The 19,876-nt window shown below is 39.2% G+C and overlaps 1 protein-coding gene and 1 long non-coding RNA gene across 3 annotated transcripts in view; one reads left to right on the top strand and one right to left on the bottom strand.

The window, feature by feature from the left end:
- Positions 1-6,001: 6,001 nt before the first annotated feature.
- The window catches only part of LOC121950257 (PDZ domain-containing RING finger protein 4-like), a 200,498-nt gene continuing 186,623 nt past the window's right edge, over positions 6,002-19,876 (bottom strand). For both annotated transcript variants that reach the window (XM_042496201.1, XM_042496202.1), the window contains 4 exons: positions 13,990-14,052; positions 11,846-11,947; positions 10,882-11,010; positions 6,002-7,647 (listed from right to left, as the gene is read on the bottom strand). In XM_042496201.1, the coding sequence (XP_042352135.1) occupies positions 6,175-7,647; positions 10,882-11,010; positions 11,846-11,947; positions 13,990-14,052 (1,767 nt within the window). In that variant the 3' untranslated portion in view covers positions 6,002-6,174. The remainder of the gene's footprint in view (positions 7,648-10,881; positions 11,011-11,845; positions 11,948-13,989; positions 14,053-19,876) is intronic.
- On the top strand, positions 10,957-18,451 carry LOC121950258. The gene is made up of 4 exons (XR_006106314.1): positions 10,957-11,055; positions 13,212-13,291; positions 17,782-17,926; positions 18,180-18,451. It is a non-coding gene; the product is annotated as an uncharacterized LOC121950258 (long non-coding RNA).

The following is a 19,876-nucleotide window of genomic DNA, read 5'->3' as shown; positions in this document are numbered from 1 at the left end:
CATACACACCGCTACATCTGGCATGATAGGACCAATTATCACAACACAGCGGTTATGATATCAAAGATCAAAGCTGCCATCAATTTCTAAAGTGACATCAAGAGACGCATGATCCGAGGCAATTACCAGTTTGTTACAAGCCTCTGAGATTAGGAGGGAGAGGAGGTGCAATGAAGTAGATTTCACCATCACATGTCAAGTGGATCTGTATGTCAATAAATACGGGCTTCCGTGGATGAATAATGGGAGAGAATTTGTAGTTTTTGCTGTTCAGGGAATCCTAAAGGTTATCGGCAAACATTCATAATAAAGGCGATGGCTGCTCGTGTTTGTGTGAGTGGAGCACTGAAGAGGAGATGAGCCACTGCTATCTGTTTGACATTTCTGTCAGTGCTGGTATTTGAACTGCTGGGTAGCTCTGACAAATGCCATGGCTGTCACAGGCTCGACTTTAATTACACCTGACTGGGTCTTTCAGGGGCTCAGGGATGAACTTAATTAGTTAGTGAGCACTCGGGCCAGTTCTGGCTTTGGTTGGTACAACTCGCACCGCTTTTTCTTCTTTTGCTTTTCATTGGCATTTAAATGGTCTCCCTTCTATACAGAGTGAGCAAATTAACAAATGAGAGGAGAGCAAATGGGCTCAGGGGAAGGCAGGAGTCAACTTTTCAACACGAACTTGGATGTTAATGTTTGGTCTCCATGTAAATGGCGATGCTTTTAAGTGCCAAGGTCTATAATGGAAATGGAAGACGCTGACATAGAGAGAGAGTAAAACCTTACAATCACACTAAATGTGATACCTTGGCGTTATAAAACAGCATTGTATGTAAATGAAGTAGAGTTTGCCAGCAGGAAGTGCGTTTATTGTTACTCACAGCCTGAACAATGGCCTTTTTGTCTTGAAAGGAGTTGGACAGAGTTTTTTTACAGGCCAGTTTGAACACATAAAGTGTTTGGAAATATGAAAATATTAAAAGAAAACCAACCCGTGAAATAAAGGCTTGGCAACAACAACACAAACAGAATGCCTATGAGTAACTCAGAACAATTTCTACTCAAAAGCACAAGTATAATATCAGGAAGACTCTGTTCCTTTTTATATTTCACCGCTTTCTTAAAATTGAATAGATTTTCAGTTAAATGGAAACAGAAGTACAGAACAGTCTTCAGGCAGTAGTGCATCTGTGACACTCCAATTTCAGCTATAGCACACTGACATCTTAAGATAATACAGAGATGACAGTATCCCAGTAGCGCTCACCTGCATATGACAAGGCCATAGTAATGATTAAGTGGTTGGAACATTTTAATGAACACAAAGCCATCCACGTGGAAGGTGATTTTAATTGAAATCTTCTTCTGTTAAATCACTTAACACAGAAGGGCGGAAAAAAGAGAGTCACTCCTCAGGAGATATCTGAGGTGAAGGTGTGTTCAGTGAACAAGTAATTCAGCTTCACTTCACCAGACTGATCTTTACTCCAGAGTGACTTGAAGTAGTTTTTGTTGCAGTTGTTTGCACTGTTAACTTTTCCAGTATGACAGATATTTCCTTATCCTGGGAACCAGATGAATATGGGAGCTCATGTTTTATTTGCTCTGGCAGAGACTTCTTGTCTCCCTCCAGTTCAGACAGACTTTCAGCCAGCCTGGCCTGGGGCAGGCCAATCACAGCTGCTTATCTAATATGCGGCATGTCTCAGACGATGACTGACAACGTCCGGAGCGTTCCCAATCTACGCAAAATATGTGATGATGTCATTTCCACCTTTGTGCTGGAGACATCAGGGCGAGCATAAACCTATAGATCGGTGACAAATTAAAGGTAGAACCAACATGACGTGTCTTAGTATGGAGGCAGGCCAGCATGAGCCTCCAGAACAACTTCAATACTCCTTGCCAAGGCTGAGGAATCTGCAGATAAATACCGCATGTAAGAGACAAAGGCAATTCAAGGCAATTTGTTGTGATTATTCTTGTGATATCGTACTTTGTGTTGTAGTCTACAGACAAAGTTAATACAATTGACAGTTATGAACGCCAAAGTTCAAAGATTTATGGGTTTATTCAAGTTATTGTACATTAATACTCATTATTACATCATATCTTACAAAACTGATGAAGTAATGTGTAGAGTGGCTGTGATCAGCCCAGGCGGCTGCATCGCAACTTAAATGCGGCCCCCTGGCAGAGATCGGCACTCGACTGATTGCACTTTCCTTGTTAAATCAAGTAATCTCATTGAGATCTTTGCAAGAGAGACCTGAGTACAGCCAGACAATGGCAAGTATCACTGCATAGTATAGATTTATAGATTCAGCTCTGGAAGCATCTGCATTTGATGTTTTTCCAGTCTTGAATTTAGGTTTTTCCCTTTAATTTGTCCTGTCCGTAGCTTAGTAATGAGGAGCGCTGTTAATGCATATTTTAAAAACAACCGACATGGCTGCACTTTATGTGTAACTTTCTGTGAAAGTACTATTACCAAATTCTGATGGCAAAAATGGCAACATTGATGCTACACCATCACAGCTCATCGCTGCATGCTGTAGTCTTTACAGTTGTTCATTGCTCAGAGCTACATTACAAGTATTTTGATCCATGGCCTTAATAACGACCCTTGGAAATTGAAAAGGAACAGACTAACTCATATTTTTGATTTGGTCTGGTGATACTATTTCCTTACACCCTCCCCATCTCTCCTTTATCCATCGTGAATTTAGCATTATCACGGCAGACAAAAAGAACAGCACAGATTGTTACTGTAGCACTCTTTCATGCTGCTCACAGTGACCACCTCACAGAAAGTCAAATTTTAAACAAATTTGAGAGAGACATAAATTCATTTACGTGCTGTAACCTTACTGAGTTCCCCAAAACACTTTATTGATAGTTTCATGGTCAGGGTTTGTTGTTTACCCACTGAATGTTTTACTGTACAGTCCAGGCCCCTTGCAGCAGCTGCAAATCAGCAGAAGAGTTTCCTCTTTTTCACAAATGTCTGAATTAAAGAAACATGATGCAATGTTATACCAAAAAACAATAATTTATTATCATTTCTTTTGCAAAGATCACCATTATCACACATTTTACCCGGCTACAAATGTGCCAACTACGCATTACTTGAAATTAGACCATTGACATTGACTCAAAGCAATACAGGGATCGGTTTAAAATTTCAAATTTACAATATTTCAGATAAAAATGAGGCATTTGGAATGAGTATACTGTACACGTAACTGTACTATAAAGTCTGTTGATGAATGGCAACCCATTCATTTCACCAGTTTAGTTTTTCAACTATCTAATATGTTGTGTTCTGAGTCCTGCTCAGTGGCAATCATCCTAACACGTTTAATTTGACCGCAAACATAATTCATTAACAACTATATATCTATGATATTTTCCAGTTACTAAAAACTCAGATTATACAATGTATGAATAAGGCTGAATAATACCTCTCTGTTGTACAGAGATATCCAGAGACTTTTTGTGTATGAAATAAGTTTGCCACACAAATGCATCATTGATTCAGTTTTTGCTGTTAAGGCTATGCTGAGTGAAGGTGGATCTGGCAGATGTGAAAATACTGGTGTGTAAAAGCTATGCACAGGTCCATCTGTTGTTGAATATGTAGTAAAAATTAAAAATATTAAGCAAAAATAAAATTTAAATACAAAATCATCTTTACTGAAAGTTGCAGCACTGGCAATGAATCAGAATATTTTGGATTCATGGGATGAAAAAAATGTCAACTATTTTAGAAGTATAATAGTACATCTTCCCTGTTCCCACAAAGTGTGGGAGCTACTAAAGTATTGTTTAGTTGTTTGTAGCTTTGTAAAAACCAATCAAACAAAAAAAACAGTGGTTCAAGTTTTGAAATCACAGAAACAACATTTGAAGAGTTTTACTATTACATGAGGTATTAAACTTTTTTTTAAAGAAGCATTTATAAAATTGCTGATAATTAAAATGACACTAGCAAAAGTTATTTGAATTGTTGACCCGAAACATTTTCCCATATTAACAATTTACAATGTTAAGTAATCTGAAATGTTAAGAATTTTTCTCCAAAAACAGATATGGCAGTTTGCGATGAAACACAAGAGATTGCTTCCCTTTCAGAGGGCTATTGCACAAAATTAGGAGAGCGGATTAAGCCAGGATTTTCCAGGTATCCAGGCCCAATTTAGCCTTGACTTGGCAGCATGAAAGTAGAGGCACATAAGTTACCATGGAGATTTATTCTGTACAGCTAGCCTGCTCCTGACCAGGCTAACAGCAAGACTTGTTTAATCCTGGTGGCTGATTTGATCATTCAGCTGTCACTCTGATCATAAATAAATATGTTTTCGTGGTCTTTTTGGTCTCTTTATTTAAATTCATTTTTATAAGACTGCATTAAAATAGACTTCCACTCTGTAATTCATTAAAGTAGGCCTTTAATGAATGTGTTATCATTTTCAGTGTAAAGTTAAAGGTAACGTGCACACTAAAGGAGATTTAAACCAAGGCCAAACAGTTAAAGTCAGCACTCCTGTCCAAAATAACACCTGTCCTCCTGATCATGTTACTGTCAGAAGTTCAGTGAATATTTAATATATACCACTAGGTTATTATTACATTTGTTGATATGATTAGAAATGACCAACTAAGTTGCAAAGGTGGTTTCAATGAAGTCAGTGATAAGACTCTCACCCTCCCACAGATGCTCTGTGTGGCATAAATACTCGATACCTTTATACGTATTAGTAAATAATCTTCATAGTACATTTCATTAATTATTCATTTCCACTGCTAACTTTTAAGGCAAAGTGTCCAGCTGATTTGTAAAAATAAGAAGCATCCCCTTGCGTGTTAATTACAACGTGTCAGTGCAGCTGAAGTTAAGGGTAATGAGTAATTAATGTAAGTTTTAATCTAAAGAGACAAAAATTGCTTTGATGGGGACTCGAACCCAAGACCCCTGGACAGACAACGATATGATTATCCACTGCAATGCATTACCAGCAATTCTTTACTGTACACTGATGTATGTGTCTCATTACTTATGCATTAAGTCAGTCCGCTATCTTTATTATTTTTTCTCAGTTTATTAGAATGCCCATTTTTCCCTTTTTTACACATTATATACTTTACCTGCCTATACTTTCCCATAAGAAGCTGCTGCTCACTTGCTGAAAACTGCTGCCGGCATTTTCTCCATGTCTGCATCACGAGGATTTGTGATGTGGTCTACTTATGACAGCCGTGAACGCTCCTTAAGCCACAATACTTACACCTGGCTTGACATAGTTGCACGTTCTCATCCCGGCTTGGCAAACGTGCAGTGGATTAAGCCAGGAAGCACTGGTTGGACTAGGTCAAGCCTCGCTTTTTCCGTCTATCCTGGATTTCTAACTTCTACTTTTGTGCAATAGCCCCCAGGTCATATGATTTATTTCAAGTTCATCACATTCTTGCTGTAATTATACTCAATCTGCTGTCAGAAGTGGGTTATACAGTACTGTGATTGGAATGTAAGATATTTATTTCCCTGTAAAGCTTAAATGTGTGCCTTATTTGAACTTTTTTTTGGTGAAACATACTTCAGCAATCATAATGCTCATTTATCTGTATGGTTAGGTAACTAGTTGGAACTTTGTGTCAGTGTTTTTGCACCAACAGTCTGAAACATAATTTTAACTATATCTTGCCAAAACTAAGAGTTATTAATATCAGCTTTAGAGGATAAGTGGATCTGTTAATGAAAGGTGCATTAAAAAAAAAGCAAATGAAAGACGCACTGATTCATTGTGTGTTGCAATTGGCAAGTGTGCATAATACACAAAATGAAAATCATTTTCTTAAGATATTCATACAACCATTTCTAGTTTTATGGTTACAACATAAATATGAAAATAGAATTGAAAAGATAAAAATGTTTAGAGTGAAGTAATAAAATAACTATATTGTCATAATTTTATAGAAAAATGTTTTTCCCGCAGAGTGATGTGAAAAACAATACTGAAAAACATGAAGAAAATGCTGTGATACCGCTGATAAATTCTTTACAAAATGCTTTTTGGGTTACAAAGTGTGAAAAATATTCCTATTGTCCTCATAAAAACGCCACATTGAACGAGGCAAGTATATTATACCGCATGGGGTAGAATGTGTGTGTTTTTTTTATACAGTAGTGACTGATAGGAAGGCGTTGTGCACCTTGGCTCCCTCAGGGGCCTTAGTACCATGAGTCATCAGCTCCTGGATGGTCATCCAGTTGTCCAGGATCTTTTTGTTGCGTTTCTTCATCATCTTCTTCTGGCTGAGCTCTATAATGCTGACTTCCTTGCGACCCTCACTACTGCTCTGAGGGTTCTCTTTCAAGCTTTCCAGCCGACTACGCTGCATGAACTCGCGTCTTTTCCTCTGTTCTTTTGCTCTGACCAGGTGTTGCTTTCTCTCCTCTTTACTCCAGTACCTCCCCATCTTCATTTCACTCATTGCATCATCATCTGTGGTCATCCCCCCACTACGTTCTTCTTTAATCTTTAGGGCTCGCTCCCTCAGGATCTTGTCTCTCACAGGCCTCTTGGTGATGTAGCGTGTACCATCACTGCGGATCTTGACCTTCCACTCCATCTTGGGCTCATTAATGGGCCTCTGAGGCTCTTTGCAGACACTGAGCAGGCTGAGCTGGCTCTGAGCATACTCCACAGCTGAGCGCTGCTGGATCAGCTGCATGTAGCTCTGGTAGTGGCGTGCATGAGCTGGGATGTTGACCTGCCTCTGCTGGGAACTGTGGGATGGAGAGAAGTAAGGAATCTGGGAAGCAAGTTGTTTTAATTTCCCTCTGCTCTCCTCCTCAGCCTGAGTTGTCTGGTTCGATTGAGAACGGCTGCTGTGGTCGGGGCTGCTGCTTTTCCCTGGGACTGAAGCACGGCATGCTGGGACGGGGCTTGGGCTAAGTAAGGGGCCAGTGGCAAGGCCACTGCAGAGGTTTCTCTGGTTGGTGAGACTAACCATCCTCTGGAGTGAGTGCTCTGGGGAGCGGTCCATTGCCAGAGGGGTGCTCCGTGAACTCTCTGCCGTGTTGTAGGCACTAGAGCTGTCCTTGTCTGATTTTTCAAGCCTTTCATTTATGTCAGCCAGCTTACTTTTTGTAGGGTCACTTCGATGGGGGCTTTGGTTTTTGGATGAGGGTGCAGAGTGGCCCATGGAGGAAGACTGCTGGCTCTTACGAAGGTTATGGGCCTGCATGATGTTCTGACATTCAAGTTCGATGCTGCGCAGCTCTTCGTTGAGCATTCGTAGCTCATGCTGTACTCCACCCTGCTCCCCCATGCTGCACTCAATAGTGCTGCGGCGGCTGTAGAACAGGTCGTACTCACCGCTGTTACGTATCTGACACTTCAGCTCCAGGAGCTGCTGGAAACGATCACCCTCCATCTCATCATCATCCTCATCCTCTTTGTCCTCCAGCCGTGTGGAGCTGGTGGTATGGTGTGTGTCCCGATTGTCTCTTAGGCACTGGGACAAACGTCTCTGGATGTGTGCCAAGACATTATGCTCTGAGCTCTCCATTCTGTCTTTTCTACTCAGTACACTATCCTTATGATGGGGGAGTGTGGAACAGGTGGGCCTGTCATCGTCCACTCTCTGAAACGAATAAGATGAAAAAGAAATCCTGAAATACTTTTGTATAGATATATGACACAACGCGTGCAGAATTATGATATGCTTCTTTCTTTTATGATTCACATAAGGCTATACTTTTATCATCATATAGATTGATGGCACCTCATTTTTGCAAGTATACTTACTATACTTTGCAAATATGTGTTGTATTTAAAAATGTTACATTTGGCAATGAACTCTGAACGTTACTAGATCTTGTAAGTTTTTTCAATGACAAACGTTCTCAAAATAATGCAAACATTTCGAAGTAATGACTTATTAAGTCAATAATTTAAGAGAGTTAATCAGGAATGGCCTGAAGAACATGACAAAGAGTTCAATGCTTTAACCTGGCCTCTAAATTCTCAAAATCCCAATCTGATCAAAATTTGCAGGATGTGCCAATTCCTGAGTTACTTCCAATCAACAGTGGGGCTGCCTAGACACAGGGCCTCTGGTGTTGTCCTGTGGTGCCTGGCACCAGGGCACTGGCAGAGGATCCTTTGAGTCTTTTGGGTTGTGAAGTGGGGTACCAGCATGTTCCACAGAAGCTTGATTATTTTGGGACCTGGGGATTTTTGAGGCCAGGTGGATGCTTTGAGCTCTTTGTCATATTCCTCGGGCCATTCCTGAGCAGTTTTTGCGATGTGGATGCTTCGTTGAGAAAGCTTTACATCATTATGGGATACTAAGTCATTTACTTTAGAATGAGGAGCTTTGTTATTCTTGAGAAAGCCTCTCATTATTTTGAGATGCTAAGTCATTTTTTCAAGATGCCAAGTAATTATTTTCAGATAGCTTCTCATTATTTTCAGATACAAAGTCATTATTCCATGAAAGCTTCTTTAGATGTTAAGATAGTGATTCGTTATTTTGAGGTGTTAAGTGATTTTCAGATACTATCATCACTTGTAAATGCTGAGAATGCTTCACATAATTGAGATACTAAGCCCTAATCTTTGAAATACGAAGTCATAAATAGTAGATACTGAGTCATGTTTTGGACAAATCTTATGCTTTGATATGCTAACCATTATCTGAAAACACTTCTCATTATTTTACGTTACTACATCGTTTTCAGATGTTATGTCATTATTTTCTGAAACTATGATTACTTGTAGATACTTAATCATTTGAGAAAGCTTCTAGTTTTTCAGGATGCTAAGCCAATACATTAAAATACAAAGTCATAATGTGTAAAAACAGTCATTGCATTCAGATCCTATGTCATTATTTTAAGAGAGCCTCTAATAATTTTGAGAGACTGGGTCATCTTGAGAAAGCTTCTTGTGAGTTTCAGATATGAAGTCATTGTTTTGAGAAATGTCTATATTTTATGATACAGGGTCATTTTAATTACTAAGTCTTTATGTTGAAAAGCTACGTCTTCTGAATACTGAGTATCTTGAGAAAGTGTAATGTAATTAATTGATGCTAAGTCATTTCTTGTAAATAATGAATTATTTTGAGAAAGCTCCTAAGTCATACTAAGTCATAGTTTTCAGAGCTTGTCATTGTTTTGAGACAGCTCATCTCACTTTAAGAAAGCTTCTTATTAATGTAAGAAACTAAGTCTTTATTGAGATACAAAGTCAGTACTTGGAGATACTGAGTCGTTTTGATATGCTAAGCTGTTATCTTGAGAAAGCTTCTCATTATTTTGAGATACTGAGTCATTTCTTGTAAATACTGACTCATTTTGAGAAAGCCCCAAGTCATATAAAGTCATAATTTAAAGAGCTTTTCATTATTATGAGATATTAAATCATCACTTGTAGATACTGAGTCATTTTGAGAAAGCTTCTCATGGTTTCAATATGCTTAGCCATTATCTTGGGTAAGCATCTTATTATTGTGAGACACTAGGTCATTATTTTGAGAGCGCTTCTCAATGTAAGACAAGTTGTCCTTTATTTGAGATACTAATTTTTTACCTAAGATGTTAAGTCATAACTTGTAGAAACTAAGTCATTCTGAAAAACTAATGATTTTGAGACACTAAGTCATTTTCATTCAATAATTTTTTAAGAAAGCTTCTTGTTATTTTAGGTTAGGATTTTGAAAGAGCTTTTCATGTTGATATTAAGTCATTTTAAGATACTCAGTCATTACTTGTAGTTCCCAAGCCATTTTAAAGGAGAGTCTTATGCTTTATTTATATGCTATGCCATTGTTTTGAGATAATGAGTTAATTATTTCTGAGATTTTAAGTAATTGCTTGTAGATACTGCGTTGTTTAGAAAAGTTTCTTATGAGTTTAAGACACCAAGTCATTATATTAAAAAAGATCCAGAGTCATAATATCAATATACTAAGTCAGAATTTGTATAGAGTCAAGCTATGCATTATTTTAAGTCAGTAGTTTAGGAAAGCCTCATATTATTTTCACACGTTTATGAGATACTAAGACACTATTTTGAAATGCTTTGTCATTATTTGGAGATGGCTTCGTTATTTTAAGATACAAAGTCATATTAATGACTTGCAGGATCTTTTTTTTCCATCACACTAGCAGAAACAAGCTTCTTTGCTCTTTAATAAAATGAGGACACAAAACAATGAAAAGTTATGAGAGCTACAGCATTTGAAAGTTCAAGAAGTGCAACCCTGTTCTGCATTCTCCTCAAGGATTGTGCATAACTGTTATGCAGCTCTGTTACTTCAGGGATTGTTTTCTCTCTGCCATGCCTTTGAAGTTATTTATACCCATTTATATGGATTTTTGTAGCATGCTATCCTCTCAACAAAACAGAATTTTAAATTATGATTACTAATTTTTGGAATTTAAATAGTTTAATAGTCCCCTTCCATTAATATTCATAATCAATATTTCATATTCATATTTCAAAGGGCAAAGCTTGTTTTTAGTGTTTTGAAAAGAAAGTTAATGAAGAGTTTCCTTCTCTGCCGGCAGTTTGTTCTGTAGTTATTTCAAGAAACAGGTTCATATTGACTGTGAATAATGACTTAATACTGTCAGAGAGATTATTGGTGAGTCTGATGTTATGATATTCATAACACACTGGGTACTACAGCCTGACAGAAGGAAAGTTAACTTAAATCTACTGCTTTCTGACTCACTAGCTTTTAGGAGTTTTATTCCCATTGAGCAAATAAAAAGAAACAAGCTTTTCAGAGTTTCTTAATCCTAATAACAAAGCTTTGTTATTGACTTGTTAATCCAGTTACGCAAAGCATGTTTTGCTGCTGTCTGACCTGCTCATTCTCCTGTTCCTCCTGTAAGGCAGCCAATTCCATCTCCTCCCTCTGCTGCTCCTCCAACATTTCCATCTTCAACTGCTCCAGGAATTCACTGTGCTCATCATCCAGCCAGGCCTCCTCCAGCTAAGGGTGAATAAGGAAGGAAAGCATACGGAGAGAGAGAGAAGGGTGAGTGTTATTTGTCAAGGGCTAAAGCTTGTGGCGACACGGTGTCTCAGAAACAAATAGTTGGGTGTTCCAAATGGGTGACCAAATAGGATTTTCTTGGAAAAAAACACTCAATGTGATTTTGAAATAAGACACTGCAAGCACTGATATGATGTGGTGTTTGACAGATATGCAATTCCCTCTTTCTTGGCCAACACAACACCACCCCTCATCTTTAAAACATGTGTTATAACCTTAAAATCAGGCTAATACAATAAAATGGACAAAAGAGGGCCACCTCTGACCTATTTGATCCACACCATCCATCATCTGTTTGTCTGCTCTATGTGAACCAAATGGGATCCATATCTGAGGACTTCAGATTTAGTACTGAGAGACACATTTAATTACAAAGAGTCTACCATTGCTCCTGGCTCATCTGCACTGCGGCAGAGTCCTTTCACTTATTTGCCATCGGCCTTGGGCCTGAACTCACTCCACATTAGCATGCCATTAGCTTTTATGGCTTACCGTTGGAAGTCAATTACAGTGGCGCTACATAAAAATAAAACATGATGAGGTGTCTCAGTGGTGGCTTCCACGAGGAGTAGTTGTGGCGGTTGTGAGGGTTGGCTACCCCAGGCTGCTGAGGTTTACTCTGAACAAATCTAATGTAAATGACAAACCCTCAGGGCTGTAATCTGTGAAATGCATGCTTCCTTTACCCACGTAAGGCCCACAGTAGGTGTTTTAGTCAGTGGTTGAAAAATACAGTGTGTCAGTGTGAGGTAACGGTGTGGTAATTACTAACCTGCATCTCAGGTCTGGCAACCAGCAGTACGATGTTCCTGCTCTCATCACTGGAGAGTGCAGCCATTGCTTCCTCTCTGTCTTGTACATCTTGGCCATTAATCTGAAGATAACATACAAACATGATTTGTACACTTACTATTAAGTCAGACGCAAGCAAGCAAACATGTATTGTTTACACAACTAAAATATTTGAACACAGGCACCTACACACACACACACACACACACACACACACACACACACACACACACACACACACACACACACACACAGGCCCACTTCATTTTCTCCAATACAAAAGCCCTTAAGAAAAACTAAGTACCACAATAAAAGTGGAACTGCACAATAATGCCTTTTTTTTCCCGGGGAAATTGTAAACACTCTGTGATGCTCTTTAATATGAAGCAGGATCCAGCAGTGATTATGAATGGGACAGTGGCCATGGGCCAACGGAGCTGTTGTGTTCACCAAGGTATCCGGCAGCGCACATGCATCTAGCCATACAATTAACTGGCCACTGACAGGGGGCGTCCATCTTTTTGCAGGCAGAGTAATGGCCCTGTCACTGGTGGATAATAGTGCCAGAGTACTGGTCTGCCTCACAAACATATACACACACACACACACACACACACACTCACACACACTCCCTCTCCTGGCTCAAATCAGTCACACAACACATGGTAGACACCGGTAGACAATTAGAAACAGTGCTTATGCACCCCACGCATCAAATAATCACTTGCGCAGACTATTTACTTCTCCTGTGACTTTATTCCCATTTCCCCTCTCATAATGTTCTATTGTACTGATTAAAAGACATTTTCTGAGTGAAAACTGAACTGCTGTGTTTCTCAATTTATAAACCTTCACTTCACTTAAATAGTTCACATTACATTTTGTGGTATCAAGATAACCTATCCCCAAGGTGCACAATTAACTTTTTTTGTCCACCAGCCAAATGGCTAGTGAATGTTTTACCAACATCTCAATAGAATACTATTGTTTTTTGGCTGCTGACTGAAGCAAATCTACCAGCCACTTGCATATTTTACAAGCATGGGTGGTGCTAAATTTGTACCTGCCTGTCCCAGTGCACTACTTTCAATTGCTAATCTGCAGCTAAATGTGTAGTCTGAAAGAAATTGTTTTATTGTGATGAACCAACAGATAATCAACACCCAACTCTACTGTTCCCCCTAGCTCTACTTTTGGTTGTAAAAAAGTACTGATACACTTGTGTATGGTGCCCTGGTTACATTACTGCAATATAATGAACCATAACCATGTTGTGATCTGTATCCTATTGCCAAATTCTTGCCATGACCCTAGCTCTACTGAGTCTCTTTTTGCTCATTGTTTAGGTTATCTGGACCTGCAAACTCCACTCTCATCACCCGTGTTTCCAGCAGCAGCAGGCAACTGTTTCCAGTAAAATCGAAAGGTAGGTAACATCTATTAAGCTAAAGAGGCCTATTATTCCTTCAGGCGGTGACCAAAACCGAACTTCAAAAACAGTAAAGATTAGACTTATTTTCATCAAGTGGCTAAACACACAGCTCCAAGTAAATGCTAAATGTTTCTCTATCTATTTAATACAGATGTATGATATATGTATATGAGTAGGCAATTGTTTGCCATACAACAATTTAATACGGTGATAGTATACTTGACATTACAATTAGGAGCTATTACTTGTATAAACAAAAACAGTAATGGCCCATCTAACCCACAGAGGCAACACTATGGAGCCCTCAGCCTTAACAACTGCTGCTCCTCGTCGGGAGCAGAGTTCCTCTGCATCTCAGCCCCGAAGATGAAGCTTGGGGCTAATAACAGTCATAGCCTCTCAGCTATCCCATAGGAGGTAGTGAGCTGCAGCACAGCGCCATCCTGAACCAGAACTCTTAAAAACCCCTGTTGGTGCTGAGTCGGTAACTAAAACAGCCAGGGGGGCATTTCTACCCCTCTAACAGTCACAGCGGGGGAGAGTTCCCCCTTTAATGTGCTGCCATTAAAAATGAATGGGCTCTCGTGCAGGGAGACAGTGGTTGAGTGTGACAAAATAAAAGCAGGTTTTTATGGTGAATCTAATGAGAGCTGGTGTACTGGGGGCCGGTGAGAGAGTGTGTCCTATTGTACCTGTAAAATGCGATCCCCCTCTCGAATGCGTCCATCTCTAGCAGCAATGCTGTTTGGACTGATCTGTGAAGAAAGAGAAAACAAAATAATGCCTCCAAAACACTTTAAATCTTCATTCAACAAAATCAAGAAGCGTCTGAAAATGTTTTAACTCATTACATAGACATCACCCAGGTGGATATGTGTAGACTGTTATTAATAATGTGAGAAACACACAATAGGTATGCCAGCATCAGAAGATTTCAGATGGCCTCCCTGCAGCTGCCTTGTGAGTTGCCAAAGCCATTTTAACCCTGAGCATCACCTTTTTTATCATTTAAGGCCTCCATTTTATTGTTGTTAGTTGGTTTATTCTGGCAGGTTAATGTAGCACAAGCCTCTCACAAGCCTGTCATTCACAGCTTGTAACTCAGCCTCAATGCACGATTCACCTGCTCCTCCTGTAACTAATGCCAGTGAACAAGGGGGCAGGACACTCTTTCATCGGCCAATCAATCGGTGTCTGGGGCCATTCGTTTCACTCTCTCCTAACAGGCGGGGTTTCTGGAGATGGTGAGGTGCTCAGGCACTCTATCTTCATGATAGTCCCCTCCTACATGGAGGAACACTCAATAAACTGGAAGGAAGGTCACTAGACAGGAATGGAGGAAAATAGGAAATGTGAGGTAATTTTTCTGCAGTTATGGGGAGATTGTTGAAGGTTTAGGGTTCAGGTCTCAGCCTTGGCCTTTTCTATGTGGTTTTCTTACTATTTTGGGGGGGGGGAGAGGAGGGAAGAAAACTGACCCTGAGTAGAGATGTCAGCAGTCAATCGTTAATTGGTTAGCTGCTGAGAATATTTTTTACTGGTTATTCGTGTCAGTCTATAGGTTAACTTTGCCTCTCCTTAGTTTCCTGCACTGGGCACCATGCGGGTCTGGTTCTTCTTTAAATACAGTCATTGGTCTAGTGGGTGCAAATTAGCTAGCGGCACTGTTCCTTCTACAGTTTCTGCTGGTAATGCCGTCCCAACCAAACAGCTTTGCTGTAGAAACACTGTGTCCATCCTCCAGTCTCCACCAAGGTTGCCTCAGTGAGTAAGTTTCTTAGTTTTGAGCTGCAAAACTCCTTTAGCATTGTTACCCATGTAGTCCTTGTTAACACATTTATCAGTGTCAGCCTGGCTAGTGGTGCTAATATAGTTAACAGTGCTAATGGGGTTTAGTGGCTCAAAAAAAACTGCTTGTTTCTGCAGTAAGGACGATGTTTCCAGCAGTAATTGCCAAATGAGCTGCGTCGCTACCTAGCTTTCATGCTAGTAGACTGGACAGTGGGCACTCTGTTTTCACATGTTGACCCAGCTGGGTGTCTGTCCATCAGCAAAGCCCACAGAAAACATAATGAACAGTAGGCCATTTACCTTACAAAACATTCAAATTTCACCACCCCTTAATTGAAAGCACTTTGTGTGTCTTCACATCATTTTGCAGTTTGTTGTTTTTTTTCTTTAAAATGAACTGGTCAGTTGCCTGTTAATGAGTGTTGTACTATCGAAAGCTACCTTAAACATAATTGACATCCCTTCTCTGGAGGAAAGATATTCAAAGAGGGCGAAGATAGACTGAAAAATGAATTTCCCTCTTGTGTGAATTTGTGTGTCTGTTGGCCCTGTTCAGGATGGGCTCTGCCATTTTGCCCTATGTATGCTGGGATGGACTTCAGCTCCCAGTGCACCTGAAGAGAATACTAGTGTAGTATAGATGGAACAAAGAAAATGTACTGCTTGTGCTCTTGTTCCTCTGCATTACTTAACCATTATACTGTGAGACAATGGAAGCAGAAGGAAATAAACCTAACTAGCAACAGAGAGTAAAAAACAATGTGGCCATTCATCAAATGCCACAAAGTTAGGAATTTAAATTTGTTGCAAAACGACCTTGCATTGTTCTTAACTCCATGTTGTGTTCTCACTACTTATGCATGATCAGAGTAACACCTCCTCTAACACATCCTGTATACAGTGACATTCAGCCACCTCATCTAAATGCAGCACGTTCCTTTAAGCTCTACTTTTTTGCAGAGCGAACACTTAACAATTCTGCCAGGAGCTATGGACCAAGGTGATTTATATTCTGCTCAGCTCTCAAAGCAAACACCTTACAGGGTCCGAGTCAACTTCAAACGAAGTGGAGAGAAAGTTGAGCAGAATGGAGAACAGTATTTCAAAGCTTCCAACAAGTGGGAGATACATTTATTTTTGCTAACATGCACCTCACAGCTTGATTATTAGTGTCAGGTGTTCTAAAAGGACTTTGGGTCCCAAAAAGGATGAAAGCATTTTTGTTTGCTTGTTTCTGTCTTGGCATTTATTCTGATGTTGGTTGATGACAGGATACTCACGCAGTCAGAACAATATAGATAGGGCTGGGCGATATGGACAAAAAACAGAATGTGATCAGACTAAAATGCAAAGAGATTTTTTTTCGCTCTTTGAAAGTGTACAGCTGCACAACATGATGATAAAAAAAATAAATAAATAGGAGGGTTGTACATAAACTTTTTGCACACAGCACTGGAGCTACAAAGTTAAAAGATTTGCAGAACAGGCCACAAAACTGAAACATGAGTATAAAAGACTTAAAAACATCATAGTATAGTATGTTGACTTAAGTATTATTTTAAAAAAAAGTAATGGATATTATAATGTCCTTAACAGCAAAATAAAGAAGACAAAAAAAGGAAGTCACTGCATAGCATACCATTCAAAATAGCACAGAAGAGTCATAGTACAGGATGTTTCTTAAAATGCAATCAAAACGTCATGGTGAAGCTTTTTATCCAAAATATTATAATAAAAGTAAATGGGAAATGGACTGTACTTGTATAGCGCTTTTTCTAGTCTTTTTGACCCTTCAAAGCGCTTTCACAGCACATATCACATTCACAAATTCACACACACACACACACACACACACACACACAGACACACACAGACACACACACACACACACACACACACACACACACACACACACACATACACACAGTTGTGGCCGAGGGTACCGTACAAGCTGCCATTTAATAGGTAGTAACCATTTATATGCATGCACACTCTGATGGCACAAAATCTGGAACAATTTGGGGCTCAGTATCTTGCCTAAGGATACTTTGACCTTTGTGCCCGGAGGAGCCGGGGATTGAACTGCTGACCTTCCGATTAGAGGATGACCCACTCTTAGCCACAGCAGTCCCAAATCAAGTCACAGTAAAGCACGTTGTCCAGATCACCTTAAAAATGTCACAGTTTACAATTTTGTCCAAAAAATGATGAAAAAGTCATAACAACATGTAGTCCAAATACCATAAAAAGTCATGGTGAAGGATGTCACCCACAACAGCATGAAAAAATCATAGTATTGTATGTCATCCAGACAAACATAAAACAGCACAAAAAGTCATGATAAAGTATGTCATCCAAAATGAAAAAGTCATCCAATAGTATGTCGTCAAAACAGCATGAAAAAAAGGCATAGTAAAGTACGTTGTCCTAAACTGTACAAATTAAGTCATAGTACAATACACTGTCCAGAACTACACGGAAAAGTCATGGATAGTATGTTGTCCAAAATAAAATAAGTCCTGACGCTTAGAGGCAGTTCGGTCAAGAAGACACTCACTCACTCATATCAGCTCACGATGGATGTGACCTGAAAATGATCCAACCAGAGTTTGCCACAATCTCCCTAAAACAATCACAGCTTTACTGTCAAATATCAAACCATTTTCCTCTGCTGCTGTCTTTTGTCTTTTCAGGACAACCGGATGCAAACCTCCTCCTCCCCATTCACCTCCAGTCTTCAGCTCATCCACTTTTTAGTCCTGATCCTCATCCCATCATCCCTATCCTTCAGCCAACACTCTCGTCACCTCGACCTCCAGCGTCTACACGCCATTGAGGGTAATATTCTGACTATAATGACGACATCTCTAACCTGTAAAGACACAATGTTACTACGGAGTTTTAATCACCAAAGAAATTTTAACTATTCATCTTATTGTGCATTTTGTTCAAATTTATTGTTAACTTAAAAACATTATGTCTTTCCCAATTGATGCTAAAGTATGTTGTTCAAAACACCATGAAAAAGCCATGGTATGTGATGCCCCTGGCACACTTGTGTCATTTGGCTTACCTGTTCTGTTTCTTTCAGGATCTCCCTACCTGCTCAGCTCCTACCACCTCATTGTTGGGATTCATCTCACTTGCCACAAGTCTATTTAAGACTGGCCATTTTCAAGATTGCTCTTCCTCTCTCCCTCCTGGAAGGCTGGTGCCTCTTAGGCACCCAAAATGGCTTTGTTTGGTTTGTTTGTTGACCTGTTTGTTTCTTTATGGTTTCAGTTAGCACCCACACAAAAGCCACCCACAAGCAACACCCACAGCTCAAACTGACTGTTGACCTACACATTGGCTTGCTTTTGCTGTTGGACCTACAATAAATGTATATTCACTTTAAATGGTTAGTGTGAGCCTAAGTTCTTTGTAATGCTCTTGAGCAAGCTGGGCATGAAGAACACCAAAAAGTCATAGCATAGTATGTCATGAGAAATACCTAAAATAACCCATAGTATAGTATGTCTTCCAAAATATCATGAAAAAGTCAAACATAAGTGTGTCCTCCAAAATATCAGGAAAAAGTCATACTATAGTATGTTGTCCAAAATACCTAAAACATCAAAGTAGTAGTATGTCATCAAAAATGACCAAAAATGCCCAAAATGCCGAAACACGTCATAGCATAAAATGTTGCAAAAACATTAAAAAAAAACCTCCATAATATGGCATGTCAAAAAAAATTAACCCAAACAGCAATATTGTAGTATGAGAAATGTCAAAAACAGATGTGTCCCAAAAACAGCTGAAAAGAACTGAAAACCGTTGAAAATAGCGTGCCAGGACACACCATAGCATAGAATGTTGCAAAAACAGCCAAAAACACCATAATATGGCATGTTGAAAAAATGACCTAAAAAGCAAGGCTATAGTATGGCAAAAAATGGCAAAAAATTACAATTCTCAAAAAAGCTTAAAACAGCTGAAAACCACAAACAATAGCGTGCCAAGACACGCATTGGCATAAAATGTTGCAAAAAACTACATATGTGTCTTGAAAAAATGACACAAAAAGCAAGGCTATAATATAACAAAAATGGCAGTACATTTCCCAAAAAAGCTGAAAAACAAATAAAATTAGCTGCCAAGACAAGCCAAAGCAAAGCAAAAATGTCAAAATTTGACATGTCCCAAAAACAGCTGAAAATACTTCAAATCAGCACGAAATACAGTGCCTAGACACGTCGTCACATTAAAACGTGCTAATATGGCAAAAAACAACATATTTTAGCGTGTTGAAAGAATGACAAAAAAAAGCAAGGCTATAGTATGGCAAAAATGTCAAAATTTGACATGTCCCCAAAAAGGCTGAAAGCACGTCAAAACTGCATAAACTAGTGTGCTGAGACACGCCATAGCATTAAAACGTGCAAATATGGAAAAAAAAACATATTTTTAGCATGTCGAAAAAATGACAAAAACAGCAACGCTATAGTATGGCAAAAATGTCAAAATTTGACATATCCCCAAAACAGCTGAAAATACTTCAAATCAGCATAAAATAGCGTGCTAACAAAAAGCAAGGCTATAATATAACAAAAATGGCAGTACATTTCCCAAAAAAGCTGAAAAACAAATAAAATTAGCTGCCAAGACAAGCCAAAGCAAAGCAAAAATGTCAAAATTTGACATGTCCCAAAAACAGCTGAAAATACTTCAAATCAGCACGAAATACAGTGCCTAGACACGTCGTCACATTAAAACGTGCTAATATGGCAAAAAACAACATATTTT

This window comes from Plectropomus leopardus, chromosome 11 (assembly GCF_008729295.1).
Source record: "Plectropomus leopardus isolate mb chromosome 11, YSFRI_Pleo_2.0, whole genome shotgun sequence".
Taxonomy (NCBI): Eukaryota; Metazoa; Chordata; class Actinopteri; order Perciformes; family Serranidae; genus Plectropomus; species Plectropomus leopardus.
Note: the sequence above shows the minus strand (reverse complement) of the source record. Positions and strands in the feature narration are given on the sequence as shown.